This window comes from Malaclemys terrapin, chromosome 25 (genome assembly GCF_027887155.1).
Source record: "Malaclemys terrapin pileata isolate rMalTer1 chromosome 25, rMalTer1.hap1, whole genome shotgun sequence".
In the NCBI taxonomy this organism is placed as follows: Eukaryota; Metazoa; Chordata; order Testudines; family Emydidae; genus Malaclemys; species Malaclemys terrapin.
The window spans coordinates 9,869,151-9,896,049 of NC_071529.1; the positions used below are offsets into that span (position 1 = coordinate 9,869,151).

The 26,899-nt window shown below is 52.1% G+C and overlaps 1 protein-coding gene across 1 annotated transcript; it reads left to right on the forward strand.

The window, feature by feature from the left end:
* Positions 1-5,847: 5,847 nt before the first annotated feature.
* Positions 5,848-13,324, forward strand: DLX3 (distal-less homeobox 3). Its single transcript, XM_054014450.1, has 3 exons — positions 5,848-6,345; positions 8,066-8,256; positions 11,373-13,324. The coding sequence occupies exons 1-3, from the start codon at positions 6,024-6,026 to the stop codon at positions 11,712-11,714; spliced, it is 855 nt and encodes a 284-aa protein (XP_053870425.1). The 5' UTR covers positions 5,848-6,023; the 3' UTR covers positions 11,715-13,324.
* The last annotated feature ends 13,575 nt before the right edge of the window (positions 13,325-26,899 follow it).

Genomic DNA, 26,899 nt, shown 5'->3' on the forward strand with positions numbered 1-26,899 from the left:
TGCTTTCAAACCTGGGTTACACGACACGCCTTGGCACATGGATTCGCGGCTCCACACCCAGTTTATTTCCCTTTAAACTCCGGCTTGACGTTGGCGCTCATGCGAGTGGGGAAGTGGAAGCAGCAGCGAAAGCCAGTCTTAGTTCACGCATATGCTGGACAATACCTGCAACCTGCAACCCCACTGCTGTTCCGGTCCTGGGCTGCTCCCCTCCTGGGCTCCCCCGAGCCACAGCTCAGATGAAGCACGTCTCAACCGGCAGCAGGCAGTGGCAGGAGAGGGGAGATGCAGAGATCTAATCCCAAATCCGTGCCTGTTGCACAGGGGAAAGTCTCAACGGCGTGAAGTGGCCCATTCATCCCCACGAGAGATCGTCCCGACTGAGAACACTTTGTGTGGCTGATGATGGTTCCGAGAAGCTTGGACTTCTCTGGCCGTCGCAGGGGGTGGACTCATTCTCCCTTCCCCCGGCCATGAGTACAGCCCCTTGTGGGCTTGTGCCATGCACTGAGTTTGCCCAGGCTCGTCTCCTCCCTCTTGTCTCAGCACCGTGCGCTTGGTGCATGCTTGTAACGTACCTGTTCTCAGCTCCCAGCTACAATCTGAGTGCTGTGTACTGCGCTAGGCAGTGAGCATGCACGTTCTCAGCTCCCCACCCCGGTCTGTGCATTGTAGATCTGTGCTAGGCAGTGAGCATGCACGTTCTCAGCTCCACACCCCCTCTCAGCGCTGTGCGCCCGGCCGTGTGTTACAGACCGGGCTGAGTTCCCCGAGTGGAGAGTCACCAGCCTGTTGAAATTGGATCCACCTTGGAGCTCACGTGCTTCCAAGCCAGCCGGGTCGGAGCAGCTCCAAACATTGTAACTGTGGGCCTCTACGGCACGTTTCCGGGGGGCAGACCACCCTTTTCCTTGACCGACTGCCCTAGGCCCTGAAACTAGTCCTTTGACCTCCCAAGCCCCCCAGTCACTTCTGCATGCTCCCCCCAGCATCGCTGCTCTGGTTAATAGCTTAATTCTTCGGTGACCCCACGGCAAGCCAGATAAGGAACACCAGGTTCCTAAAACCACAGGCACTTTGCCTCTCAGAGCATACACAGGAGTTACAGATCTTAAAACACCAAAGGCCCCATGTACTCTGCCCCCCGAAGGGAGAAACTACTCACCCCTTCTGCAGAGGAGTTCAGGTCACGGGAAGCCTTTCCTGCAGTCCTGCTTCTATCATTGGCTGATGGTTGGCCCTTGAGAGGCAGTGAAGCAGAACCTGCCCTTAAATAAAGTTTCAGTCCCCTGTGTCATGTGACAACACTGGTCAGCTTCAGAACCCCAGTCAGGTGGTTTAGTTGGGGGGTGGGGCCCTACTCCCCTCCCCCAACCCCAGACCAAACTGGGAAGTCCAGTTCCCCGCACTGACCGTTCCCTGTAGCAGACCCATTGTTCTGAGAGTGGATCCCTTTGAATGGATTGTGTATGAGTCCCACCAGGCTGGCATCCGGCATTACAATGAGCTACCTCTTGGCATCTCTAGGTAGTCATAGGGATGCCACTTGGCCAGTTTTTAACTGGCCTGTCTGGATTTTTTTTAGTGCCGTGCAGGTCAAAAGATGTAATGTGCCAGATGTTTTTTTTTGCTGTGCACACATGTGGCTACACATGCCGCAGTCTTGTAACTACTGGCCACACACATCATGACAGCCCCTGGGCTAGCAAACAGAATCGCTGCTGTCCCATGAGAATTTCTGACTTTCCGAACCGTGTTCCCTTGTACTCCCCCGTCTGTCTGTATCCACCTGTCTTATACTTGGATCGTTCGCACTCTGGAGCAGGGACCATGTCTTTGTTCTGTGTTTGTACAGCACCAAGCGCAGGGAGCGCCTGGGCCATGACTCGGGCTCCTGGGTGTTACTGCCATACAGATAGTAAAAACTGGAATACAAAGCAGGGGAAAGTGCTTCTGATCCCAGCGAGAGCTATTTATTGATGGGACCATTGTCTAGTCTCACCTTCTGCACAACTAGGGTGACCAGATGTCCTGATTTTATAGGGCCAGTCCTGATTTTTGGATCTCTTTCTTATATAGGATCCTATTACCCTCCACCCCCTGTCCCGATTTTTCACATTTCCTGTCTGGTCACCCTATGCACAACAAGCCAGAGAATCTCACCCAGTAATTCCCGCATCAAGTTCCTAACTTCCGTTTGACCTATAGCATGTCGCTAGGCTTGGAGGGATTTGATTTGTATCGGTAAAGGTCCCTGTACATGCACACAAACTGATGAATTTTCCCCCCCATCAATCATAATTTAAAAGTACAGACAGGCAAAATGCTTCCTAAGACGTTATTAGGGATTAAAGGATATTGACTTTGTATATTTTGAGGCTGTTTTAACAGTTACAAAGGTTTAATTTTCTGAATCTCCGCTACTAAATAATGATTGCCCCCCCCCCATTGTCTGACCCCCCTCCACCTTTGGTAATTACCTGTGACTGTGAACACTTAAATTGCCCATAAAAATGCTTAAACCCCATCATTTCTCACAGCTGCGAAAATGTAAATAGATCAAAATAAAAAAGGGCTTAAAAATAAACATTGGTATTAGCGGTCCAAGTTATAAAAAAATACAAATCGAATTCTGCCAAGCCTCCATATTGTTTAGAAACAGCTCCTGGCTTTATTTAAAGATGGAGAGTCCTCCATGTCCCTAGACAAGTTGTTCCAGTGGTTAATTACGCAGTTAAAAACATGCGCTTTATTTTTAGTTGGAATTTGTCTAGCTTCATCTTCCTTGTAGGCTCGCCTTATGCCCTTTTCTGCTATTCTCTGGAATCTCTTCCCCAGGGAGTTAGCTGTAGACCAGTGGTTCTCAATGAGGCGCCGGGGACCCCCTGGGGGGCCAGGAGCAGGTTTCAGGGGGTCCGCCAACCAGAGAGGGGCCGGCCTTAGACTCACTGGGGCCCAGGGCAGAAAGTCAAAACCTGAGTCCCACCACCCAGGGCTGAAGCTGAAGCCTGAGCAATATAGCTTTGTGGGGCCCCCTGTGCATGGGACCCCGGGCAACTGCCCTGCGTGCTACCCCCTAACGCCGGTGGCTTTTAATCTACTGGATATGCAGTTGTTGTAGCATAGGTGGGCCATGGAATTTTTATAGCATGTTGGGGGGGGGGTGAAAGAAAAAGGTTGAGGCCCCCCCGCTATAGACCACAATCACGTCACCTCTTAACTTTCTCTTGGATCAACTAAATACGCCAAGCTCAGGTGTCTGTGCTCCTTTGAAGCACTTATTTATTCCCATCTCTCAATTTAATTCAATACCAACGTGCAAACGTGAACCTGGGATTATAAATATTTATTGTGCGATGAGAGAGAACAAAACTCCTACCTCCCTGCAAGATTCTTCCGCTGCTGTTTTCCTGGGTGTGCTCCTCGTCTGGAGCCTGGGCCACACATTTGGTTTTTAAAAAGCCAGGACAAGACATAGATGGGTTTTGAATCGAGGGTAAAACTCCCGCACCCCAATCTGGTTCTGTACGATGCATGTATCTTGTGAACCTTGTAACCGATTCTTGTAATCTCTCATAACTCAGGCCTGACCCCTGATGTACAGGACCTTCCTTCTTAACTTGTGTAAGCTTGATTTTAAACATTAGCTGTAAGGAAAGTTTTTAAATACTGTCCTACTTCCCAGGAGGAGGCGACCTGTTGAGAACACAGGGTCTGCAGTGCCCGAGACTGCCCAGCAGGTGGCGGAATTGCACTGTGCATCCCAGGCAGGCTGTATTTTGCAGGGCCAATACTCCAAGAGGAGAGTTTGTATCTGAGTTTTAGGGAAGGGAAACACAGGTAGAGACTAAAGGCCTGTGTGTGCTCAGATGGGAATAGAGAGGAGGAAAAAACGGGGAGATCCCTCTGGAAAGAGAAATAAAATGGGCCACGAGCGACTTTCCGAACCAGCCTCCCCCTGGACCATTCAGAGTGGACGAAACAAGGTCACGAATTAACAGAGAAACACATTAATTATGCCCCATCCCCTTTTGAAGAGAAGGGGAATGCAAGGATTTCCCCAAGAGTTTCTGACTGCAAAACGAATGTGCCCCTAGCAGGCCGGGGCGTTATGGGAGTATGGCCCATTCAAAGCAGGGCATATGGAGGGCTGTAGTGAAGCCCGCTAGCTCTCGTTTATCTGATTTTGGAGGGGAAAATGAAAGTTCAGATGCCAGATTAGGCCCCACGGCAGTGGGGAGAGACCAAAGGATCCCCAGTCCTGGGAGCCGCAGCCCCTGGAGCTCAGCACAGGAGGTTTGCCCTTGAAGGATGCCGCAGGGCTGGTGGCAGGGCCAGGCCGGCCTGGGCGAAAGGACTCCAGGAGCAGATGTTCTCATGAGAGGAGCAAACAGGAGTTAGGAGCAAACCCATAGCTGGGCCCAGAAGGGCAGCGGCCAGGCTGGCAAGAGGCCACCTGCCCGGGTTGCTGCTGTTGGAAACTTGGGCACGTTTGAGGGGTGGGTTAAGGGCAGGGACAAAGCCTCCCAGAGCTTTAACTAATGGGCACCCCATGGCCGTGGTTACCCTCATCCACCCCGGCACACACCCTCCCACAAAACCCCCGCCAGACCTATACAGACCCCTGTAGACACCCCCACAGACCCCAATAGACATCTCACCCCCCGCAGACCTACACAGACCCCTATAGATACCCTACACAGTAACCTCCCACAGACCTACACGGACCCCTGTAGACACCCCCACAGACCCCAATAAACATCTCACCCCCCGCAGACCTACACAGACCCCTATAGATACCCTACACAGTAACCCCCCACAGACCTACACGGACCCCTGTAGACACCCCCACAGACCCCAATAAACATCTCACCCCCCGCAGACCTACACAGACCCCTATAGATATCCCTACAGACACCTCAAAGACCTACACAGACCCCTACAGACACCCCTATTGACCTATGCAGACACCCCACAGACCCCTACAGACACCCCCATTGACCTACGCAGACACCCCAGAGACCTACACGGACCCCTACAGACACCACCCACAGACCTACGCAGACACCCCAGAGACCTACACAGACATCTCACAGACCTATGCAAACTCCTACAGACACCCCCAGATCTACACAGACCCCTACAGACACCCCCACTGACCTACACAGACCCCTATAGACATACTCAGATCTACACAAACCCCTACAGTCTATGCCCCCACAAAATTACACAGACCCCCTACAGACACACCCCTCCCCAATCTACACAGACCCCTATAGACATATGTACATCCCACAGACTACACAGACCTCTCTAGCTGCTCCCGAGTCCTACACAGACAGACCCCCCCCCGTGGACACCCCCCACAAACCTACCCAGATGGTTTTAGACATACTCCCCCGCCCCCCACAGACCTACCCCAAGCCCTAGCCACAAACACCCCTAAAAACACCCCCAGCTTGGCACTTATGCACACATGCTCTTATGGACACCCAAAGGACCCCCACCCACCCACACCCATCTCCATATATTCCTCTGGACCCCCAGGGACTTATAGACCCTCTCCCCCTATAGCCCAAGATCTGGGGCTGGGCCCAGCAGCTGCCCCCTGGCTCCCTGCAGAGGTTCGGCAGACAGGGCGGCTGGGAGCTTTAATTTTCTTTTTCACCCACTCTTTGTTGTTCCAAAAAAAAAAAAAAAAGGAAAAGAAAATTAAAAAAAAAGTCTGTTTTGCCTCCCAGGCAATATTTCTGGAGCCAATCGGCACGCAGCATCCACCCTGCCCTGCACCATAATTAAAGGCTTGAAGCAGGCTGGCTGGGCTGGGGAGTTTTGCTTAGTCGCCTCGTAGCAGCCGCCACCCGTGGAGCTCTCAGCGGCTGGCCCAGAGGAGGAATGCTCGCCTGACCCCTTTGGGGAGTGCCAGAGACCCACACGCGCGCCCCAGCGGCTCTTTCGCTTTTCCACAGGCTCTGGCCAGGGGAGGGGACCGGATCCCACCTGCCCCTGCCTCCTGCTGCACCATGAGTGGCTCCTTTGACAAGAAGATCACCAGCATCCTGACCGACCTCTCCAGCTCCCTGAGCTGCTCCAAGGATTCCCCCACCTTGCCCGAGTCCTCGGTCACCGACCTGGGCTACTACAGCGCCCCCCACAGCCAGCACGACTACTACCCCAGCCAGCCCTACAGCCAGCCCGTCAACCACTACTCCTACCACCACCAGTTCGGCCTCAACGGGCTCGCGGGGGCTGGGACTTACCCCCCCAAGGCCGAGTACCCCTACAGCCCCTCCTACAGGCAGTATGGGCATTTCAGGGAGCAGCAGCTGCCGGCCCAGGAAGCAGGTAAGGAGCCCTCTACCCTAGTGACCCAGGGGGACAGGGGTGGGGGGTGGATGTTTGGAGATGGGGGGGGCGGTATGGAAAGGAGTCACTTCTTGGAGTCAGCAACAGCTCTTCCTTCCCCCATGCCTGTGTATTCGACTGAGAGGGAAGGTCTTGTCAATAACACACACACACACACACACACACACACGACTGCCTCTTGGATTGCACAAAAATGGGGTGGTGGGAGGGAGGGAGTTGCTGAGGGTGGGGGGGCTTGTTTGCTAGATCTAGGTTTCCACACAAAACTTTCTGAATTCCAGCTCCGATTTAAAAGACTGCTTTTCTCACCCACCCACACACTCTCCCTCCTTTTGTCTCTGGCAAATTCCTGACCTTTATTTTCTGTGCCACCAGTCAGGGTGGCTATTTACCCTTCCCAATTCCCCACCCCCACACACACACACACGTAGCTCTCCCCCACTCACCTTTACCCCTGAAATCTTTAGAAACTTCAGAACAACTCAGGTTAGTTGATGAAAAAGGAAAACCTTTTTTTTTGGGGGGGGGGAATAGGTTGTCTCTCTTTCAGGCTTCAGAGAGAATGACCCATGTCATGACTGGACAGGAAGATGATGGTTAGGTTGCAGCTCTGGGGGAGGGAAATATGGGTGGGACAGTGTTTTATTTGTGAATAATCTTGTGGTTTTTAAAGCGAGTCTGAGGTGCTGGGAGATTATAGGAAAGCAGGAAGATCAGAGAAGCCTTGAATCTGCTGCCCTAAAAGAAAGGGATGCAGGGAGAGGGAGAAATCGATCCTACACTGATTTCCACTTACTGAACAATTCTCCCCTCCCTTTTCCCCCCCAAATAAAGCCTGGGAAACAGCCAGGCAGCTGGGACCTGCGGCTGCTTTAGAGACGGGCTTGTCACAACCCACCCTACGGGCTGGGAGAGGAAGAGAGGGGCCGACTCTGAGAACCAGTCGGTTTTCAGCAGATCAGAACCAGGTGGGGAGCCCCTGGGCAGAGAAACAGGCAGGCTGGGGTGAGAGGGGAGTTTGGGGAGTTAGGGAAATGGACCATAGGAAGAAGTGGCTACGGACAGGAGAGGGAAAAGGCAAGACAGAATGTACCAAAGGAAGAGAGAGAGAGAGCTAAAGGAAGAGAAAAACACACCAGAGAGAGAGACAGAAGAAAACAGAGGGGGAGAAAGAGAAATGACCTCACGTGCCAAAGAACAACCCCCCCAAATGCCCCAGTCTTGCTGTGTTCCTGAAGTCTTTTACCTGGGATCTGTACAGCGACTTCTCCAAGTAATCAGCCCTGAACTCATCGACAATTGTTCTAACTCGCCGTACATACAATTCTGGAGTCCTTTCGCCCAGGCCGGCCTGGCCCTGTCACTTCTAGCGCCACAGCCCTGGTGTGCTTGTAGGGGGACCAGACAGCAAGTGTGAAAAATCGGAACTGGGGTGGGGGGTAATAGGAGCCTATATAAGAAAAAGACCCAAAATCGGGACTGTTCCTATAAAATCGGGACGTCTGGTCGCCCTATTTATCTGGGAGGTGACGTTTTCTAGATAGAGGTTTAAATCCCACCCCCCGTCTCTCTCCCCAGTAGGGATATGGGTCAGAAACCACCTCCAAAGACTTGGGTTGTTTTTTACAAGGTTCTGGAGCGGGGAAGACAGGGGCAGGTCAGCGGCTGAGATTCTGACACGTTCCCTTTTCACTTCCAGTCTCAGTGAAGGAAGAACCGGAACCGGAGGTGAGGATGGTCAACGGGAAACCCAAAAAGATCCGGAAGCCCAGAACCATTTACTCCAGCTACCAACTGGCGGCTCTGCAGAGGAGGTTTCAAAAGGCTCAGTACCTGGCGCTCCCCGAGAGAGCCGAGCTGGCAGCTCAGTTGGGGCTGACGCAGACGCAGGTAACTTCAAAAAGAACAAACCACCTTTCCCCGCTGTGCGCGGGGGGGAGCGAGAGAGCATGCACCTGTTGCCAGCTCTGTACAGCCCCTGGGTTTAGTGGGCTTAGATTAAAGCACTTACAGAATCAGACAGGGACCGGCTGTCTGAGACAGTGGGAACAAAAAGGTGGGTTTTCTCTAGGCCTTTGGATACATTTCCTACTGCTGTGCTCAACCCTGGGGAGGGACAAGGGAGTCCCAATCCCCTTCGCGCTCACCAGTGTGAATGCATTGACTTTAGGGTTACTCCTGATTTACCCCAGCCATCCCAATTGGGACCAGATAAATTCACATGGATTGGTTTGGTTTCTTCTCTCCGCCCCCCGATTGGGGAGATTTCTCCCCCTCCCCCAAGAGGAGCAGTTCTTAAAGGTTCAGGGCCCAATCTATAGCTCACGGATTTGGATCAGGTCCATAGAACCAACTTCAATTCGGAGTTCTTTCCCCTCTGTGTTTACTCACTGGATTCCCGGCACGGTTTGGCTCTGGTGGGCCAAAGAAGCCAGTTCAGTGGTTCTCAACCTTTTTTCATTTGCGGACCCCTACAAAATTTCAGTTGGAGGTCCGGGCCCACTTTGGAAATCTTAGACATCGTTGGAGGGTCCCCAGGGGTCATAGCGACAACCTTCCCTGGACCCCGTAGACATCTGCGGACAACAGGTTGAGAACCACTGGTCTAGTTGACCTAGCAAGCCAGGAAGAAGTATTCATTCCTCAATTTGGGCAGTGACGGATCTTTGGGTCCTGTCTGGATATTTTATTTTGTATTGTCTCTTCAGAATTCAACCACCAATTTATACCAGAGCAGCCTTTCGGCTGGAATGGGTAGGACCATATCTACGGATGCTAACAGCGCTTGGGTCAGTGGGGTTTTAGTTAGGGGTAATCTAGTGTAGACCCCATTTCTCTGCATGCGTGTTGCGCTTGTGACTATAATAATAATAATAATAATGGAGATATCCCATCTCCTAGAACTGGAAGGGACCTTGAAAGGTCATCGAGTCCAGCCCCCTGCCTTCACTAGCAGGACCAAGTACTGATTTTGCCCCAGATTCCCAAGTGGCCCCCTCAAGGATTGAACTCACAACCCTGGGTTTAGCAGGCCAATGCTCAAACCACTGAGCTATCCCTCCCCCCCTGTAAGACTATGCTCAAGCTCTTACAGGTGTGTGTGGTTTTTTTAAGAGTCTTGTAATACGTTAGGCCCAGAACCTCAAAGGTATTTAGGCGCCTCAGTTCCATTGATAGAAAGTTAAAACCTGAAATAGTGGAGTCCAAAAGAGATTATACCCAACTCCTCTACCCTTACGGGAGCGTCACATTAGAATGCTACAGGATCTACGTGAGGGTGGCTGGCTGTTGTGACCCTCGGGACTGCTCTTTGTAAAGGGAAAGATCGAGAGAAAGGAGTGTGAACAGCTTCCCCCCACCTCCAGATCTGAGATGAGTGAACCCCCCTCACCCAGAAACTGGAACACCTCCAAACTCTGAGGATGGTCACATCCAGCCCCACCCCTAACAAGTGGCGGTCGGCATAAAGGGCTGCTTCTGCTGTCCCTTACAGGCCGGGCTTCCGCTGATGTCAACAGGAGCATCGCTGGAATTAGGAATCTGGGGCTGGTCATAGATGGTGACAAGAGGCTGATTTTTTTAATTGCCCAGGTCTAAATAAAGTTCCAGGTCAGCGTGTTTCCGTGGGCTGTTAGCCCGAGAGCAGATGTTGTGTACCATAAGGGCCTTCCGCCCTCTGAGTGATTGCGACATGATGGGGAGCTGTTTCTCTTTGATTCCCTTCTTTAAAAGGGGGTTGATTTGTTAGGGGGGTTTGTTGTGGTTGTTGTTGGTTTTAACGTGGTTAGGGATTCTGCACTGCAAACTGCTTTTTGTCTCTGGAAACAAAGGAAACGCCAGCAAAGCTTTAACGGGGCATGGGATCTGGAGGGTCTCTGGACTTGGACAGCAGGGCTTTTCAGGGGCGTTAAAATACTAGCTTGTGTTTGCACTCTCATTTAGTCCCTTGGGTCACCAGGGAGGGTTTATAATTTCTGTGCTTTTCTAGTGGGGTGCGTATCGTGTAGGAAAAATCCATGTGAGGGCCCCATATATGGCATAAGGCGTGGATATACAGATACAAATTGTATTAAAGTTAATGTTTAAAAGTAAATAGGCACAAGTTAAGAGGGAAGGTACTGTACATCTGGGGTCAGGCTTGAGTTATGAGGGATTACAGGTATCGGTTGCAAGGATGAAGAGATACATACATATCACATAACCAGCATAGACCCAGATTGGCGGGACCTTGGTGCCAACCCCAAGTGTTCAGAAATCATGAGTCAGGCCTCCCCCCAAAATCACAAGCTCCTCTTAAAACTCATGAGATTTCTTGTAAGCATTATTTGGGGGTGTTTTGAGCCTGTCGTGGACAGTCTGGCCATGTTGACAAGCTCTTCTCTGCCACCTTGAGGGCTAGAAACTTTATTTTGAAATGAGAGCGGAGCTTCTCACTTAATCACAGGATGCGAGGAGCTGGGGCTTTACATAAACACCAGACATGGCGAGGATTTGGCAACACCAAACGTTTGTTTGGCTCTTTGTTGGCTGCTCCATCTTCTCCTTCCTGGTTCTCCCCGTCACATTGGATACATCTGCCTTCTCCATCTCACCCACCTTCTTCCTCGCCAACCCCTCAATTTCTTTCTCTGTCTCCTTCTCTCCCCTCCTGTCCCCAGCACTCTTTAAGTGAAACAGGAACCCACTAAAGTCTTTGAAATGAACCACAGCAGGTTTGCCCCGTCCTAGTTTCATCACTGTCCTGCCTGCCCTGGTGACTTTAGTAGCAACAGGGCCACTTATAAATGTCCAGAGGAACTTGTCATTAGCTGTCAAAGCGACAACCTGTTTTGGGGACAAACCCCTCCCTGCACCTTAGGCTAAACAGAGAAGCAAATCCGCCCACATGGCGACATTTCTGTTCACGCGCCACTCCATTTGTCCCCCGTTTCCCCCCGCCTCCCTTCGGTGGTGTACGTCAAAGGGACCCAGAAAGTAACACTTCCCTCCCTTCCTTCCGTCTCTAGGTGAAAATCTGGTTCCAGAACCGGAGATCCAAGTTCAAGAAGCTCTACAAAAACGGGGAAGTACCCTCGGAACACAGCCCCAATAACAGCGACTCCATGGCCTGCAATTCTCCACCTTCTCCTGCCCTCTGGGACAGTAACTCTCACAGCAACCCCTCCAGCAGGAACCAACTCCCCCAGCAGCTCCCCTACGGCTCTTCCCCAAGCTACCTGGAAGAGCAGCACAACCCCTGGTACCACCACCAGAACCTCAGTGGACCTCACTTACCGCATCAAGCTTTGTCCACTAACACCATGCATCATACATCTCCCGGGCCTCCCAATCCGGGGGCCGTGTACTAACCTCCGGCCTCCTCGGACCAGGGGAGCAAGAGGAAATCGTCACCACCGCGGCCGGACCCTTCTTAAACCATGGGTTTGTTTCCAGGACAAAGGCAGACACACACAAACATTCCAGCCTGTCTCATGACCAGCAGAGCTGCAAAGGGTTAAAATGATCAGAGGATGACCCACAAGCGAGGCAGGAGTGGCAGCGGGTGGGGGGCAGGGTAGGGGAAGAGGTTTTGGATTTTTATTTTTCGGGAAAGATTCAGAATTGCCAATTCCTTTTCACCCCACCCTGACTTTCCACGGGGTCCCCGGGGTCCCTGGTCCCCCTGCACCATCATCCCACCCACCACCGCCAGCCACAGTGAATGGGAAGTTTCTTCCATCTGGAGCTCTCTGCCAGAGACTCACCTCTCGTCTGGACAGAGGCCAAGAGACACGACTCGTCTCCAAGCGTCCAAGAACAGCACAACTGGTTTTTTTACCTTCCCGGGTGAGCTGTTTGTGGGGTGTCTCCTTGAGGACTCTGGAAGAACATCTCAGCTGGCGGGACTTCAAAAAAACACTTGGCTTCATCCACATCGGGTAGGATTTTTCTACACGCCCAGATGAGAGAGAGGGAGAAATAATTGTCTCTGCGTCTTCCCTCTCATCCACCCTTGCAAGGGTCAGACTGGAGATGAAAGCACAATTTAAGCTAAATGCAATAAGAGGTGCCACACTTTGTAGTCTTTAAAAAAAAAAATCTCTATATTCTAAATAAAGTCAATTCTTAGCTATGTCTATTGTACAGAACTGGACACTATATAAACATTTAATAACATTATTGAAGGGACCATTGTTAGAGAGTGTAAATCTAGCTCTACTCCAGGTTTACAGAGCAGAATTTTGTGTTAGCTCATCAGCTGGTGCAAACTGGAGTTCCAGAATCTCAGTACTGGATGAGGGCCAGATTCTGATCTCAGTAACACCAGTCTAAATCCAGAGTTACTCCAGGGTTAGAGGAGAATTTTGCCCCTCCGGGCCAGATTCCCAATTGGTGTAATTCTGCATTGAGATCAAGGGAAGTCACACTGACTTATGCGAGTTGAGACCCTGACCTTGTGTTAGGATTCTCGGAAAATAAATAGAGGTTATTTAAAAAAAAAAATGCAAAAAATATTTAAAGTGTTTCAGGAATGATTTAAGTTATTTTGAAACAGCAAATGATCCTGTTAACGGATTAAGTTTTCTAACAGTGCTCTCCACACGTCAGTTAAGCTAATGTCAAAGTAGAATGCCTATTTTTTTGACAAAACAACCACCAAAAAGGAAAAAAAAAACAAAAAAAAACCATTCTTGGATATTTTTTAAAAAAATAATCGTATTTTTTTTTAAAAGCTGCCGTTTTAAGAAGCGTTCTCGTGTGTTGTACAGTCCCAGGATTCCTATTTATGTTGCCTTGTTCATATAAGGGCAGATGAGGGGAAAAGAACGTGTACAGAAGGTTCATATGTATAAAGTTGACCAAAACAAGAGTTTTCTTTAACCTGGCTGCGGGAGCGGGGGAGGAGAAAGAGCTCCCTCTGGAGTCAGGGCTTTGTTCCAACGTCCTTTCTGCTTTGTTAGTGGACAAAATTGTATATAGCGTGTTAATAAAAATACTTTGAATTTAAGATGATCCTATTTGGTTTTTTTTAATCTCTGTGAAAAGGAGCTAGAAAAACAAAGTTCTGGCCTCTAGAAAGATTTCTCATAGCTGTGAAGTATAGATTTGGATAACATCCTCCTTGGGGGACCCGTAATACAATTTGGTTTGGAAGAAGATGAGGTCGGGAGTCCAACCCAAGTGCTGCTGAAAATCTATCACCAGTTATTAAGCTCAATACAGGAACAACGTCTTCGGCCCATGTTACACAGGAGGTCAGACCAGCTGATTTAATGGTCCCCTTCTGGCTTTTAAAACTATCAATCGATTGAATTTGGCCCCGATCCTGCAAACACAGAAATACGTGCTTAACTTTACGCGTGTGCCTGGTCACCTCATTGACTTTAATGAGCTTCTCCTGTGTTTAAAGGGAAGCATCCGTGCTGGATTGGGACCTTTAACAAAGTTGGAGCAGGGTTCTAAATGAACCGAAACTGATTTCCCCCCTCTACCCCTCTGCTGGAGAAGCTGACACTCTCTCTCTCGCTCTCTCTCCCTCTCCCCATAGGACCTCCCTGCAGGCAGATCTGAGCACCCATTGGTAAGAGTGGGTGAAAGCCAGGACTGAATAATTATACGTAGACAAACTGAGAGCAGGTTGATGGAGCTGCACCAGGCCTGAATTTGGCCTGGAGACCATGAACCTGATACTCCCTGGCCTTGCAACTTGTGTTATCCGAGCTCCCACTTCGCACAGGTGTACGTGACTGCACAAGATGCAAACCAGTGAAGGACCAGGCCCAGAACCCACTCTCCCTAGGCCAGAGATGGGTGTTTCCTTGGTGAACTACTTGCACAGATTGTTCCAAGCCCACTTGAATTCAGTTCCTTCTTCCCTTAGGAGCTCACGGCCTCGTTTGGCCAAGGGAAGGATCGATTGGTTGCTAAATAAACTCCGGGTGATTTGGTAACTTCTGCTGCTCATGCTGGCCGGGAGTTTCAAACGATTCCAGCACCTGTGAATTTCCCGTGCCCTTGGTACCTCGACATGCTGGACTCTTTGGAAAACGGACGTAAAAGAGTCCCAATGGGAGCTGAGCCCTTCTAAAAGTCTGGCTCCAGCAGTGGGGCAGCCACCCTTGAAAACGTGGCCCTGAGCTCTTTTGAAAGTTTGGCCCATTGTGGCCTGGCAGAAACTTCTTGGAGACCATAAGTTTCTCTCAAACCATTTTTTGGGGGGGAGTGGGGGGGGAAGGAGGTCAGGGGTGCCTGTAAAGTAATCCAAAGCAGATTCCATTAAACAGAGAATCTGCAAAAGGCAGCTACATTTGCGTGTGCTCGTAATTGCTTGCTTCTCCCTGTATTTCCTTCTCAGCGAATTCCCACCCGGAGAGACGGTAGATCCTAAACAGCCACAGTGCGTACGGCTGGAATCATGCAGGGAGAGATCCGGCCACATTAAAGGAAGTTGTAGATAATATCTGTGGCTGGCAAGCAACAACTTTGGCGGGAGCTGTGGTTCGAATGGTTAGATGAGGAGTCTGGGACGCACCGCTCTGACATCGACTCGCTGTGACTTTGGGTAAGGCATTTCACCTCTCTGTGCATCAGGCCTCACATCTGTAAAATGGGCAGGTGGGTGACACCGGGGAACATTAGACTGGGACCCTGCACGTGGGCATAACGTCACACGTGTCAGAAGTCCCACTGAGTTCAGTAGGGATGCTCGTGTGTTTAAAGGCGCGGTCAGTGGTTTGCAGAATCCGGGCTTTAGGTTGTAAAGCCCACAAAGAGTGGTTAATGGGCCTGGGACGGTATCGTGCGGGGAGCTCTGCATTTCAAAAAGGCATCCAACAATTTAATAATACCGTCAACGGCACCGAGCTACAGATCCCCAGCAAAAGGCAAACAAAAGGGCTTCATAAGAATGGCCGAACTGAAACAGACCAAAGGTCCATCTAACCCAGTATCCTGTCTTCCGACAGTGGCCAGTACCAGGTGCCCCAGAGGAAATGAACAGAACAGGGAATCATCAAGTGATCCATCCCCTGTCACCCACCCCCAGCTTCTGGCAAACAGAGGCTAGGGACACCAGCCCTGCCCATCCTCGCTAATAGCCATTGATGTACCTATCCTCCGTGAATTTATCTAGTTCTTTTTTGAACCCTGTTATAGTCTTGGCCTTCACAACATCCTCTGGCAAGGAGTTCCACAGGTTGACTGTGCGTTGTGTGAAGAAATACTTCCTTTGGTTTGTTTTAAACCTGCTGCCCATTAATTTCATTTTGCCCCTAGTTCTTCTGTTATGAGAAAGAGTAAATAACATTTCATGATTGTTGCTTTAACTATTACAGCACTGTACATACAGCGCCTTGCTTCCAAAGACACTAAAGCGCTTTGCAAGAGATGATCTCTGATTTGCAGAGGTGGAGGCCCAAATATTCAAACGCAGTTTTCGGTTTTGGAAGCACTCCATTTTTCAGGTCCCCACCCCAAGCCACCTACAGCCTGATTCTCAGAGGTGCTGAGCACCCTTGTGATAGTCAGTGGGCGCTCTGGCTGCTTTGCTCAGCCTATCTGGAAAGGCCAGAGCCTTCCGCAAGGTGTTACCAAATCGTGTGATTTTTAGCACGCTGTTCAGTGTTTGTCTTAAAGCCCCAGCTGCCGGATTCATGTGATGATGTGACAATCTCGACTTTCATGAAATAACAATGGCAACGTTTCTAGCCCTTATGACGGTAGAGAAAAACTGGGAACCCCTGGTCCTTGAAGACTCCCACAGCAGATGGCCAATAAAGGAAAACACGCACCCCCCTCCATGCATTCATTTTAAAATCTCATGATATTTGGGGGACCTGACTCACGATTTCTGAACGTTTGCAGCTGACAGTACAGCTTCATTATTTGATTCCCTTTCCCAGCTGGCTGCATTGATAAGAGTAATTGTGTTGGGGAGTTAAAGGTAGTGCTGATCCATATAGGACACGAGTGGGGTTAGTTGGTGTCCTTCTACCAAGAGAGATCTGGACATCTTGAGTTTGCCTGAGGACATGCACAGGCATTCTGGCCAATCAGAAGGGTTTTTATTCCCGCCACCGCCACCTTTTAACTAGCAAAAGACATTTTAAAAGTTATATGCCTTGATTAAAATGTTACGTCTGGGTTTGACTAAGGCTCCAGCATCCCTTGGGGACGGGAAATCAGCCATAATGCAGAGATTCTGTTTTGCTTGCCTCTCTTCCCCCAAACCCATGTGTCACATACTGGCCATATTTTGTGGCTTGGAGTCCTGTCCTGATGCGTCCTTTAGGGCCACGCTAGTGTACTGCCAAAACCTCCGGCAGCTCTGGACGTTAGCCTGGTGCATGAGTTGCTGGCGCGCAGGGCAGGCAGTTGGAGCTCTGCTGATCAAAGAGGGTTTCATCTCCCGAGGTGGGTGTGCCTGAAATTAGATGCTCCGAGTCCCACACAGAGCTGGGCCCCACCAAGAGGTGGCCCAAGCCATTTCCAGAGTGGAAAGCCGTGATGCGTCGCCCTTCCCCTGTAAGGTGTTTGTAACAACTAAGCTCTTTATAATTAGCATTATAATCTAGGCCTTTTCATCAGCGGATCACAAAGCACTTTCCAAAGGCCTTTTGCGGATGGGGAAACTGAGGCACGGAGCAGCAAAGTCACTTGTGCAACATCACCCAGCCGGCCAGGAACAGAACCCAGGTATCCAGAGTCCCAGTGCAGCCCGTGAACCAGTAGGCCCCACTGCTTTGAAGAACCACTGCTCTAACCCCCTCACCCGCCCAGATGGCGCAGACATCCTTGACGCTGGCTCCCTCTAACCCCACTCCCACTGGTTTCCCGGCGTACCCCGACTCCCTCTTAAAGCAGCAGACCTCAAGCAAAAGTCGGAACTAGCACGCTGCAGACGTGAAATGAACTGGCCGGTGGCACAGCTATGAGCCAGCATGCCAGGGAGCTCCGCAATCCCCATGACGAGCATGCGATTCACGCACTGGGCGCAATCCAGACGTGGTCTATGAAAAGTTTTTCTTTTTTTTTTTTTAATTGCATGGAAGACAGAACCCGCTTCCTCTCTCCCTTGTCCCCAGATCGCCCCACACGTTGCGTTAGCCGCAGTGCTGTGTTATGGGCCCATTTCCGGTCCCATCCTTTCCCAGCACCTGAGAGCAGGATCGGGCCCCTCTGCCGTTGAGGCCACGCCAGGCCAAGGCAGCTTGACGTCCGTGTGATTGACGTGACACACACAAGCTACATAACGTCTAGAGGTGGGCCTGGCCTCGTGTTTGTCCTCCAGGGCCGGGGCCATGACTCACGGCTGGGGCAAGCACCTCGCTCCATGGGACGGAGCGCCGCTCCCCCCAGCCTGCCGCCGCTCCCAGCAGAGAGTCAGGCCCTGGGGCAGCTCAGGAAGGGGAAGACCAATGAGAGGGGCACAGCGGGGGGGAGACGCCCCATAAAACGAGCGACACACAACGATAGCCAGGCGACCGTGGTGCTTAGGGGGTCAGTCACCTCCTCCCCATTCATCGCTCAGCAGTCGAACGGAGATCGGGGCCCCTTCGTGCAGGGCGCTGTACTGGGAAGCAGGGAGCTTGCAAGCTCGCTAGGCTTGGGCGGGAAGGGAAGCAGGGGGACAGAGATGGGGAGTGACTTGCTCAAGGGCGTCCTGACTCCCAGTCCACCTCCCGACCCACTAGGCCGCCCTGCCTCGCCGCCTTGCGCTTCCCTGCTCACTTGGCCCATCCTTCCAGCCCTGACAGAGCTGACCCCCTCTGTGTTTGCCCCTTCCTGACCTTGCTTGAATAACTGCACCGTTTGCTTTGCTGGCCAACTAGCTGCATTACTGCTCCCTGGCTAATTCGTTTCTAGGCCAGCTCCCCAGTCCCTCGGCATTTCTGGAAATTCTCAGCGCTTTTGAAGATCCTGGTGCATCCCCCTAGCCACCTGCATCTGCCGGGAACCTGTCTGAATCAAAGCACCGCTCCTCCGATGGTGAGGACTGCTCCCTTTCTTCCCAGCAAGCTGGGTGTCTCTCCCAGCCGCTGCGTTGCTGCCCCTGACTTGCACCGTAGCGGGAAACACAACCCCTGCAGAGCGGACGAGCACCCCCGGGGAGCTGCTGACTTTATAGGCGAGGCTCTGTTTGCAGTAGCACGAAGTCGCACAGCTTTGACGCGCACTTGTCTGTCCAAGCCCTCGGCCTGTCACCCCTCGCGTGAGTCCCTCTCATGGATTTGGGGGCTCACTTATGCTCGGACCGTGTGCGCGCCTATGCCTTACCCAGCTTTGCCATCAAAAACGACGGCAAAGACGATGATGAGTAACCTGGTGCGTGTTGGAATTATAAAGAAGGGGATTTCCCCAGCATTTGGGACAAGCCTCACCACTTCCTTAATAAAAGGGCCACCCCCACTCAAAACCACACCCACTGGTGACTGATCAGAGATCTGATGGGACATTCCGATGTCGTTTCTGCCTCGCATCTCTTTCCCAGGCCGGCTTTCATTACTGCAAAGAGGCCAATCTGCCCAAGAGAAGGAGCCTAGTCGAGGAGTAAGAAAATCAGAAGCACATGGGACATGCAGACACTGCAATAGCCACTTCTTTAAAACCAAAGAAAAAAAAAAAAAAACTCTGGCCCTCTCATGACAGAGCCACATGAGCTTAGATCTGTCGTTCCAGTGCCAAAAACAACAAGTCTCCCGCCTTTCTGCAGAGGCCCAGTGCCTGCCCTGGCCCGGGAAGGTGCAGGCTACAAAGGGTTAAGCCGAGACGCTAGCCCCTTGGGTTCTCTGGAGCAGTATGGTTTGAGGGCTGCGTGCAAATGGGATCCGTGCACTGGCAGGCGGGCAGACAGAGTGGAGACACTGCGTTTTATTAGGGCTCGGCTGCCAGCAAAAGAGAGAGAGGCAGGGAGGGAGGGGTGAGCGAGGAGGGAGCCCAGGCAGCATTGCCTGAAGTGAAAAGCATGTCGTAAGCGCACAACAGCAGCAGCAAAACCCCACAACCCTGGGTGCAGGGCTGCGTGTGGAAAGGGCAGGGCCGCTCCTGCCACAGACCTGCTTAGCTGACAGTTCTGCAGAGCAGCCGGCGTTCTGCAGCTTCCCTTCTCAGCGCCCTCCTCCTGCCCTGGCCCACAGGCCCAGACGTCACGGGGATGGGCACGGGATAGGAACCTGAACCGAACGGGTTTGAAGCTACTCCTGCCGCCCACTTGTTAAGTGCACAGCTACCCCTCCCGCTCACAACTCCCTGCTGCTCCGGCCAAGCCCGGGGCTGGGGATTGGGCCAGGGGTATGTGAGCCACCAATGAGTCCCAGCTAAACTGGCTGGTTGCTCAGCTCAGCCACGTGTCAAGAAAAGCTCCCCAACTGGTTCCACTGCCTAGGACGGACACAGGGCCTGTCCCGCAGAGGGTGGTGGCTGCGATCCTGGAGTCCCCAAGCCAGAGGGTGGGGCCAGCAGCTCTTTGGGGCGGTTCCTCCCTTCTCAACCCTGCTGCACCCCTTTCTCTCCCCACCCCCAGCCCCGTGTGGACACGATGTCATCTGACAAGCCCTTGAATTGGTTGGAAAGCCCATTCGGCCTACATGGCCATCACCTTCTCCAGCTCACATTCGCCTCCGTTGCCAGCTACGTCCCCCGGGGTCTGTCAGTGCCGCCCCTACTCAGCCCTGCCCTGCTCTCAGCTCAGGCCCCTCCAAGACCCAGCTCACCAAGGCCTGATCTCCTCCCTCAGGCCTAGGAGTGGGAGCCCATCCATCTGCTACCACAACCCAATGCCTCCTCCATCCGGATCCTCCAGCATCTCACCCCTGGCTTCTTACTTTCCCCATCTCAGCTCTGTGTTCAGCCCTCTTTGCAGGTGGGCCACAACGGAGGGAGGGGGGTGATGGGGATGGTCTAAGGCTCTGAGGGCTCCCCACACGGAAGCCAGAAGAGGGGGAGAAAAACCCAGGTGCCATTCCTGGCAATGTTGCCGCTGAGACAAGTGGAAGTGCGGAGGACAGATGGACACAGCCTGCACCTCTTCTGACCGGGAGCGCTGAGTTCTCAGCTCTTCCGAGGGCATTGTGGTTGCAGTTTGGGCACATCCCAGGGATCGTGACAGATACGAGCACACCGGGCGAGCGTCGGCTACTATGCAAGGAGCCCCGCAGAGCAGTAAGGCTAGCAGCAGGACTGTACGGACAGGGCCTGCATGAGATTTCCCAATTAGTTGATCCACAGTGGATCCAGTTCTAGTCCTGGGCTTCCCAACACCGCTCTGCCCAGACCCCACGCCTGCCCTGCAGCCCCCTGCTACCCCAGCCCTGGGCTCCCCAACACCGCTCTGCCCAGCCCCCACAGAGCATATTGTCCAGACGGACCCAGGGAGGGAAAAGAGGCACGGGAGGGAAAAGAGGCACAGAAGGGACGTGACTTGCTGGAGCTCAGTGGTAGAACCAGGAATAGAACCTGGGTCTTCCAGCTCCCCGTGCTATAGTCCAGGCTGCTTCCAATACGTCAAAGAGCCTTGGTTGGACAAGAGTTGGGTCAATGCCCCCATACCCGGAGAGGGGAGAAACCGAGCCCCTCTCCTGCCACTGACAGAGGTCCTGCGGTTACCAGGAGGCAGGCGACTCCTGGCCAAAGCCATGGAACGGGGGAAGCTCCAGTTTGTTTGGAGCTGAGGGGTGAAGCTGTTGCCCTGTGTGTGTCACACCAGCTGACATTCCTCCGAGGAGTGACTTTGCTAGGAGACCGTGCATTTCCTGCACCATTGCATCACGCCAAAGCCAGCTGCTTGTGTCATGCTGCCAGGGGCAATGTGTGTGGGCTACCCATCCCCTGCCCTTCCCCTCTGTTTTCCTAGTTAATTGCAATGTCTCAATCAACCTAACAAGCTGTTTACTGCGGCTGTCGGAGACCCAGCTGCTCGCCATGCAGGGACAGCTTCGTGGAAGTTACCCCACCCCGGGGGGATGTGCAGCGTGAAAGGAATTGCACAGGGCTGCATGGGGACAGCTCAGGGTAATGGGATGACTGTGGAACCAACGGCCACAAAGACATGCTCCCAGCAAGATCAAACGGGCTGAAGACACGTGTCCTAAACGATCCCAGAGCACTCAGCCTCCCACCCACCCCCGATTCAGATCCCAGCTCGGGTCAGCCCCCCGGTGCATCTCTTCAAGGCAACTAACAGAACGCCGTGGCCATTCGGCTCTCTGCACCTCTGGCAGATGAGCTAACGCTCCCAAGATCCTATCTGCTCTGCATGGACCGCAGCGATCCCCTGGCACTGAGACGAAGGCGAGGCTTCCCGTCTGCTTCTTGGCCACAGAGAGAGACAGACAGAGACAGCCACCCCAGTCCCGGAGGAGGCATGCTGCGAGGGCTGGATGGGAAGGCATTATGGATGGGCGCCCTGCGATCCGTTAAACTGCAAACCAATACACCTGTAACTCCATGAGCTCTGCAGATTTTCCAGGCCGTGGCCACAGACCCTTCTGCTGTGGGTGGAGAAGGGAGAGGAGACATGAGTCAAGAACCCCAGAAGGCGATCTTCGGCCTTCCTCCAACTTGTTTTACCCCCTCCCCTCGGTTTTTCCAGTCGGAGGGGAGCATCAAGGCCGAACCCCTTGAAACATACTCCGGACGGCTGGATAGGTTTTCAGAAGATAAAGGAGAACCCTGCAGATAGATCCCACCCCTTCAGGGAAAACTCATCTGTGTCACACCAAAGATTCTGCAAGGCACCCCTAGCCCGGGCCCTGGGAGGGATCCCGTAACGCGCCCCAGGCAGCTCCAGGCCGAGGAGCATCAGGGTTCAACCACACTGACAAGCAATGGAGCATCTCAAACCCTCCAGAGTGACCCTGAACCTGTGGAGCATCACAGCCAGCGGGGAGAGCCAGCCGTGTCTGGAGTGTACAAGCAGCACTTAATGCCTTACAGAGTTCAGAGCCGGGGACAACGTTACAGGCCTCAAACCACAGCATTTCATACAAATGGGAACAATGTGTAGGCAAGTCGCTAAGGGGAAGATTCATGGGTTTAGCAAGTTAAAGTGAAGCTGTGGCTTGAAGGCAGAGCTTTCCCAAAGCCGTGGAGGGGGATTGAGACAGACAGTTCCCATTACAGTGCCCGGGAGTGATGGGTCTAAATCCCCTCGGTGGGGTGGGAAAGTTCAACCCAGGTGAGCAGCAAGTGACGTTTGCAATCCCGACTGCAACGGGGAGGGAGGCTGGGGCAGTGGTTCTGGTGCTAAATTGGGAGGCCTCGTTTCAAGTCCCTGCAAGGCCACAGACACAGGGTGAATCACTCAGGCACCTAAATCCCTTGGAGGATCTAGGCCTAACTCCCACTGAAATCATTTAGATTTGATACATGGAGGTAGGTGCCTAAGTACCTTGGAGGAGCCAGGCCTTAGTCTCCGTAAGCCAACACTCATGGTGGTGTGTAGCCAACAGGCACTCCACATGTAGCTACATGCTGCAGAGAAAACCCCCGGCAGCTCGATTTCCCTGCTGCTGGAATCTCTCCCGACTTCCTCCCCCATGCCAGAGCCTTTCACTGCAGTGGGGAGGCGGCAGGACACCACACGGTGTCGATGTGGGAGGCACCGCTTGGGCCCGTAGGGAGCCCATGTAGGGTCCACACACTTGGGGTTCAGGGCACCCTATTCTATTCTACCCACCTAAGATGGGCAGCGCCGTCTACACTGCTGTCCATGCCCAGGCGAGCTGGGCGTGCAGCGTGTGTACCCTCTGTGTCCTTCCAGTGTGAGATACGACTTCCTTACCTTCCAGGGGTGTGGAAGATGAACTCAATAATGTTTGCAAGGTCCCCCAGACACTACACAGACGGAGACAGTGTAAGATCTCTTGGCCCATTTTCCCCAAATAAAAACAGACTGTGATAGACGCTAGCACTGGGAGCGCCCTAGGAGACCCAGAAAAAAGGAACGGTGCCAGGAAATTAACCATGCTCTATGCCTGCCTGTTCCCGGGATTCTAATAGATCCTTTCCTTATTGAGCACGGCGGGGGGGGGTGGTCTCTCAAGGCATCCTTCGTCTGCTTCCACTTTTAAACCCCAAATCCTCCGCTGGGAGCACAAATCAGGGTCTCTCTCTAGACATGAGAAGTCAGAGCCTTGTAAGCGGTTTCCTAAACTCAGACTATTCCCTGAGCATGATGCAATGACACTGGAGGGAGGTGGAAGCTAGGAGAGACGAGCTCCTGGGTACATTCTTGAAAGGGCCCAAAACCCATGTGGGAGGGTGGATTCTCCAGAAACACTACAAAGAAAAGCTGCGTGAGCGGGCCCTCCATGCCTGGGGACGGTGCCTTGCTCCAAAGAACCTTGGCTCTCCCCTCCCGCCCCCCATTCTCCCACCACCCCTGCCCAGTGCAGATTGTTCCCTACGCACTATGTTCCCCGGTGCTTTGTCCCATAATAAACGACTCCTAGAGAGAAGCATCAGCCATTACCCTTTAGAAGGGATGCCACAGCCCCTTTAGGGAAAGATTTCCTGCTTTCTGCAGAGTATAGATAATCGAATGCTTCATCAAGAGACAATCTAGCGGGAGGTGGGATAGCTCAGTGGTTTGAGCATTGGCCTGCTAAAGCTAGGGTTGTGAGTTCAATCCTTGAGGGGGGCCACTTAGGGATCTAGGGCAAAAATCAGTACTTGGTCCTGCTAGTGAAGGCAGGGGGCTGGACCTCTGGACTATTCTGTTCCAAGAAGGAACAAAAACAAAGGTCAAAACCTCAATACTGCCTTTTGCAAAACAAAATGCAACGTTTTCCAGACAGCCCAACTGACACTCTATAGGCACCTGAGTGAGGCGGGGTGTGCGGGCGGGTGTGATATTTCTGCGTCTGGCTGTACTTTTGTACAGCCCCTACCACAATGAGGCCCCAATCCTGACTGCAGCCTTCGGGTGCTACCGTAATACAAATCGTCAGTTGGCATCTGCTCATACGAATGCAGCTAACCAATGACACTGCTCACTGGTAGTCTCAACGGTGCTCAACGGCTAAATGAGCCATAGAGATGGACACTCTGAGATGGTCCATCCCAATCATGAGAAGCGGCATTTTGCTGGCACAAGTTGGCCCAATCATTGACCAGGCTGGGTCTGTTCTGTGGGTCTGTATAGGCATCCAGGCATCATCTTCTGCATATACTAAATTCATACACCCAAGGGTACTGGGGGGAGGGTGGAAAGCAAATATATTAAAGCACTAATCAAACAGCTTCCTGGGGTGCTCACCTTTCCAAGGTGAGTTTATGGACTTTGGCCCAGATGCACAAAGGTATTTAGGCATCTCTGAGCAGGACTTAATTTGTAATGAAAAAGGTGCCGGGACTCAAACAATTTTTTTTTTTTTACATTCATAACTAATGCAGCAAACCCAGAGGTGCCAGGGCTCTGAACTGCCAAGCCTAGAGGTGCCAGGGCTCTGCCCTGGCAAACTCTGGCACAAATTAAGCCCTGCCTTAGAGGTTATTGCATCTTGCATCTGAAGAAGTGAGGTTCTTACCCACGAAAGCTTATGCTCCCAGTACTTCTGTTAGTCTCAAAGGTGCCACAGGACCCTCTGTTGCTTTTTACAGATTCAGACGAACACGGCTACCCCTCTGATAGAGGCCTTAATACAATCTGGAACAAGGTCTTCTTCCTGAGTAAGAGGATCTACACATGGAGTTTTTCAGGACCAGCCCTGCACTTTACATTCACACCTTCCCTTAATCCAAATTAACTTTCAAAAGTAAATAAGCCTTGAAGCACCTTTATACGGAGTTAAGTGTATCCCCAATAGGGATTATATGGGTACAGCTATTTTCATTTTAAAAACCTCACACCCCTAATTGATATAGTTATACCAGTACAAAAACTGGGTATAGGCCAGGCCTGAGGGAAGGGTTCGCAGGAAACGTACAGGAGCACAAGGGGCGGTGAAAGAATTTGGGGGATCATGAAAAAAGAAATTTGATCCCTGTTTTAGGCTCCCACATTGTTGTTTGGCTGTACTTAGGGGTAGCCTCGGACTGGGAAAGAACGCGCACCAGGGACCACTGCAGGGATTTCTGGATGTAGAAGGCAAAATAAGGAAATTGTTTGACCTGTCGAGAAAACCACTCGCAGATCAACATGTCCTGGGATCGGGGTAGTTTGAAAGGTTTAAAAAGGGAGGGGGGGAATCTGAGGGAAGGAAAATGTAGGGTTTCACTTTTCTCCTCACAGTAAAAACCTGAGTTTGTTCTTGAAGTTGGCTTTTTAATTGCCATGTTAAAAAGAAACCCTGGAGATTTACTTCCAATTAATCTCAGGATGGGGGCCCAGTAAACAATTCCCCCTACTTCTTTTCAGGGAGAAAATTAATTTCCAGCAAGCAAGGAGGGGGGATCAAATTAATTAACTGAGAAATTTCCCCTCCCCCCTCTAAACCTCTCGGAAAAATAGTCAGAAAATAACATGCTAAGTCAAAGGGGGAGGGGAGGAACCCAGGTTAATTGTCCCTCTGGGCCTGTTTGTAAAGAGAGCCAGTGTCTCCTGTCTTAAGGGCAAACGAGTGAGCACTGTTCACCTTGAAATATTCTTTGCCAATTACAAAGAAATATTTGCAATAGCCTTTGTTTTAACCGTTTGCATTTTATTTTATTCTTAGCAGCTCTATTGGCCAGTCTCTGAGGGATCAAAGCTCTGGGCATTTCCAAGGGGAAATAAGGAAAAACCACTGGGGAATGATTCCAAAAAGATACATTTGGATTTTCTCAGGGACTCCCTGATCCGGCAAAGACTGATCTACCCGTTTAACTAGGGGCACGTGGTTTTTTGTTTGTTTGTTTTCCAACCGGCCCGTCCAGACTAGGAAAACGAGGCAAGTTTCTTCCCTAGCACGTGAGAACTGACACGTTTTTAAACGTCAGCCGGATCAGTCGCCCCCAAGTGGAATTCAGCACCTGCTTGAAGCTTGGCAGACGCTAGGAAACTTGATGCTGGGGGCGTTTTGCAGGGAGCTCCCGCGCCCTGCTTTGCCCGGTATCACCTTCACCAGCCCTTGAGATGTCGCTTAATACCCGAACAAAGGGGAGGAAGGGACCAGTGCAGGGATCTCTTGCCTCTGGGTCGGATTTCCACACACACACACCCCTCTGCTGAGAACATGGGGGGGGGGGGATTCGTACTCGGAGATGGGGGGGGGGGCTCCTTAGAACAAACACCCCAGCTTGGAACTGATCCCACGATTTAAAAATGCACCCCCCCCCGCCAGCAAACGCTGCCTGAATACAAGGGCAACAGACCCCCCCCCCCCCGTGCCTTTCCCACTCATCAGACTCTTCTCTCCCCCCCCCCCCCCCCCCGCAAGTAATTACGCCGTTAGGAGACAGGGACGTCGCCTGCCCACATTGGGCTGCTATTCGCATTAGCCTCTTTCTCCGCGCTGCGGAACTACGCGCCGGTTACCAAGAGGAGCTCGTTCTCTAGCCCAAAGCCGCGTGTGAACCCGGGCCGCCTCCTAGGAGATCCGCGCTAGACCCGCCGGCCCCGCAGCCGCGCTTCTGG